The following is a 4,374-nucleotide window of genomic DNA, read 5'->3' as shown; positions in this document are numbered from 1 at the left end:
TGACCGCTACATATGGAGATGATAACAACTAATAACGGCCATTTAATGGACTGATAACCTTACGAAGCCGCTCAACCTTAAGTGGCTCATGGGCCACCACTTGATAATCAGTTGTAGCAGGTTGTTGCAGCTCTGAACACGTTTAATTTGGTGAAAGAAGGCGCAAAAATAGCTGTTTTGATAGTAAAGGTTGCAGACCCCTGCTCTAGACTTTTGCGATTCTTGTGTTTGTTTTACTTGCTTGTTTCCTGCCTTCCCCAGAGTTTCTACCCCTCATGTTCTTCACCTGTTCCCAATCCCAAGCAGGTGTTCATCATTGTGTCTCGTTAGTGTCTCTTTAAGTTAAGCATCTCTGTGTTTCCACCTTGTCCGTGGATTGTGTTTCTACACAGCCATTTGTGTTCAGCTCCTCCGTGTTTTCCTGTGCTCTGGATTTTTTTTTTTTTTTCCTTTAAGTGTTTAGTTGCCAAGTCAGCCTTTGTTTTTGTTTAATTAATTGGATCCTTTATTTTACCTTCAAGTTTTCCTGAACTCTGTCTGCACTTGGGTTCAACGCTTCGCCGAACATCATATTTGTAAGACAGCTGCAAACCTCTAAATGGTTTACAGGGATTTTAATGTACGTGCACTAAATAGTGCAAAATTGTGAAGTGGAAATATAATGATACCCAGTGGCTTTTAAACCCCAAAATACATTACGGCAAAGACTGGTCCATCCTGAAGATCCAATCCCCCTGGCACAAACAGAGTAATATTGTGTATACTGTTCAATGTCAGGAGGGCTGTGATCAGTCTTACATCGGGGAAACTAAACAGCCACTGGCCAAAAGGATGGACCAGCACAGAAGATCAACATCATCAGGCCAGGACTCTGTGGTCTACACTCATCTGCAGGCCAGCGGTCACACTTTCAGGGATGAAGATGTTCACATCCTTGATAGAAAGGAACATTGGTGTGAGAGAGGAGTGATAAAAGCCATCTTTGTGATGAGAATCCATCCATCATTAAACAGGGGTGGAGGCCTCCATGTCTACTTGTCGCCTTCTTACAATGCTGTTATTGCTAGTATCACTCAGCCCCCTGTGAATTGCAAGTGGTCATCAGGGCACTAATGTTAAGCTGATGGTCCTCCTTTATCATGTGAACAGCTAGTTTGGGCTGTCAACAGCAAACTGGTTGATCCGCTACGAGAAGGTGCTATTTATAAGACTGAGTTTAGTGCAGCTCCTCAGACTGAAGATGTATTTTGGAAAAAAGACAAAACATTTCAAGTGTTTTAAATTTTTTGAATCCATCCAGAGGACCTGAATTAACTTTGTTAGATTTTTCTACTTGGATTTTTGAGCATGATTCAGAACAGACTGATACATGTTTTGTTTGTTTTTTTAATAGAAAAATTTGGCATGTATTTTTATTGCATTGCACATATTTATCAACTCTGACCATCTTCCCTGTCCCTGCTGAGGAAAAGCATCCTCACTGCATGATGCTGCCACCACCATGTTTCACACTGGGGATAGTGTGTTCAGGGGGGTGTGCAGTAACACACATACTTTGAATTTAGGTAAAATAAAAAGTTACATTTTTGTTTGATCTGAGCAGAGCACCTTCTTCCACAGGTCTGTTGTTTCTTACATGGCTTGTGGCAAACCGTCAACACAACCTCATGGCTTTCTTCCAATAACTTTCTTTTTGTCACTCTTCCATAAATGCCAGATTCGATGAGTGCACTAATTATTCTGTTGACAAATTCTCCAATCTAAACTCTTTCCACTAGTACCACTGATGTCTTAGTAGTTTCTATGAATAATGCTCTGCTCGTCCAGCCTGTCCGTTTAGGTGGAGAGTCGTGTCTTGGTAAGTTTTGAGTCGTGACATACATTTTCTATATTCAGATGATGGATCAAACGGTGATCAATGACATATTTAAAGCTTAGGATGTATCGTTTTAAAATCCATCCCTACTTTAAACATCTCAACAGCTTTCTCTTTGACCCGTCTTTTGTGTTCCCTGGTCTTGATGCTATTTGACATCTTGCTAAATACCTTTCAAATACATAGGTAATTTCAACAGTAATGTCTTTCTTGTCAGGCTTTTTTGACAAAGGTATAGGAAATGACAGTGAAATTACGTAATTGTGTTCAAATCAAGTATAATTTTTACAATAATGACCTCCCTATTCCTAACCACTCTCACGCTCAAGACTTTTCATTCAGCCAATAGAGATGTACAAAATCTTTGAAATTACAATAATTATCAAGTCTCCTTTTTCCGTCTCCACTGTATGTGCACATTAGCAGTAAATATGAGCTAACACCTTTTCAACACTCGTTTTTTTTACTGTGATTTCAAATGCTTTACTGTTGATCAAACACATCAGCGGCCACATGATCGGGACTTGCTTACCAGCCTGTGGAGCAAATCTGGGACAATTAATGCTAACAACAGCCACTAATGCAGTACTGATTGTCCAGCAGCCATGAAAGTCGTCAAAATGAAATTTGTTTTGTTGCAAACAGCATCAACAAAGTCAAATTAAGATTTAACATTTAATTGAATCAGGCTTTGAGGTGAAACTGACAAAAATGGAGCCAGAATGTGTTGAAAAACCTAAAAAAAAAAAAAAGATTATGAACCTATGCATTTATCTGACAAGACGTGAAGCGTTCATCAGGCTTTTAAGTGCATGTTTACTGTTTTATAAGTTAAATCAGTGTGGTTGTAATGGACTTGTGTTCGCAGCAACTTTTTTTTTTAATATAAATCAAGGCTTTTAATAAATCTCTTTGATTGTTCATTAAATGTGAAATCTAGATCAGGCCAGGACACAAGTTTTAATTTAAACAGACAGAATAAACCACCTAAACACAAAGGTACTAATAAAGAATTATTTCCCAAAATCACAAATTAAATCAGAGCATATAGATGTAGAGAATGGGTTGTTTTTAACTCACATGTGGATCACTCTTAATTAGTTCCTTGAGACTGGGAATCCGTCGACTGCTGCCAAACTCCACCCTGGACGTAATGGACTTGACCACCATTTTGATGTGTGCATAGTCCTTCACTGAGGAAAGATTGAAGGCGAAAGCACCTGAGCTCACTAGGCTGTTAAAGTGGTAAGGGGATGGGGTGAGGATGAGGCCTTTTTTGTCCCCCGTCAAAATGTACGATGCCATGATGAAAAACGTGACAGCTAGGCCAAACAGGAAGCCATAGAGACGGATCTTGCAGCCTACGTGATTCCAACGCTTTGGAAGTTCCCGTTTCACCTCCAGAACTGCAAATACATTCATAGGTGCAGTGTCCACCTGCAGGAGCAATGGCCTCTTGTGGTAGTCATCCACGGTGGAGCCCAGCAGGCTGTACTTGTAGTCCATCTGCGTCATCATGTCCGCAACGCCTATAGCCGAGGCGACACCGCTCAGACACAACGAGTCAACATTTTGGCACGGGGAGAAGGCCAGTAGAGAAGGTTGAGATCCATAATGGTTGGTGGAGAACAGTCCACCTCATCCACTGACACCTGCTGCCTAAGAAACAGAAAATTGGCACACTTTAAACATGCATGGTAGAATGCAGGGTTTCTTATGTTGTGGCAAAGAAAATTCTCACAGTGCAGGTTCAGATTAACTGTTTTGGCTTCCTGCTAGACTTCCTGTTGCAATCAGACAACACCCTGCACAACCTCAGTCTATCCACCCAGTGCATCAAAGTCACAATGTGAAGGGAGCGATAAGGAAAGCATTCAGTCTGAGAACTACAAGACCTCATGCTGGACTCTCCCGAGGAGGGATAAAAATATCAGAAACATCTAGGATGACCTGCAGGACGGATTATATTTTCAGAAAATAGTTTTCCTCTCTATGAACTCGCATAGAAGAACAGTCACCCGCTGATAAAGGATGAAAGAATCAGGGATTCTGATGATAATGCTCAGGCAGTAGCAAACACCCATTTTATCCTTGAGCCCTTCTTTGTGTCTAAAGTTGAGCTAACGCAACTGGATGTGAATATAATACAGCAATATGACAAAAATCCTACAGAGCCAAGGTCTAGGACGCTTTTCAAAAAGACTGAAATTCCACGTCATATTTCACATCTTCACATTCACAGCTGCATGGATCCAGCCACTAATGCTGATGTACGACACACCTGCAGCCTGCTTCCACTTACATATATAACACGATACGAGCAGCATGGAAGTGAGTCATTACTCTTCCTCTTCACAGCTGCATATATTGTCTGCTGCTCCCCACCACTAGCACCTACTCACAACTTTAGCACATCTGTAGTGCTTACGGCAGAGTTGATAAGAACAGATGTGGAGCGGTCTTGCCTTTTTTACTCAAACAGTGTCATTTACCCCCAG

At 41.1% G+C, this 4,374-nt stretch overlaps 1 protein-coding gene across 1 annotated transcript in view; it reads right to left on the bottom strand.

The window, feature by feature from the left end:
- The window catches only part of LOC119423516 (carbohydrate sulfotransferase 15), a 4,226-nt gene extending 835 nt beyond the window's left edge, over nucleotides 1-3,391 (bottom strand). Inside the window, exon 1 of the mRNA XM_037690914.1 lies at nucleotides 2,957-3,391. Within this exon, the coding sequence (XP_037546842.1) occupies nucleotides 2,957-3,391 (435 nt within the window). The remainder of the gene's footprint in view (nucleotides 1-2,956) is intronic.
- Nucleotides 3,392-4,374: the final 983 nt, after the last annotated feature.

This window comes from Nematolebias whitei, chromosome 17 (genome assembly GCF_014905685.2).
Source record: "Nematolebias whitei isolate Nwh7 chromosome 17, NemWhi1, whole genome shotgun sequence".
In the NCBI taxonomy this organism is placed as follows: Eukaryota; Metazoa; Chordata; class Actinopteri; order Cyprinodontiformes; family Rivulidae; genus Nematolebias; species Nematolebias whitei.
The sequence above is the reverse complement of the archived record's forward strand: the minus strand, read 5'-3'. Positions and strand labels throughout refer to the sequence as shown.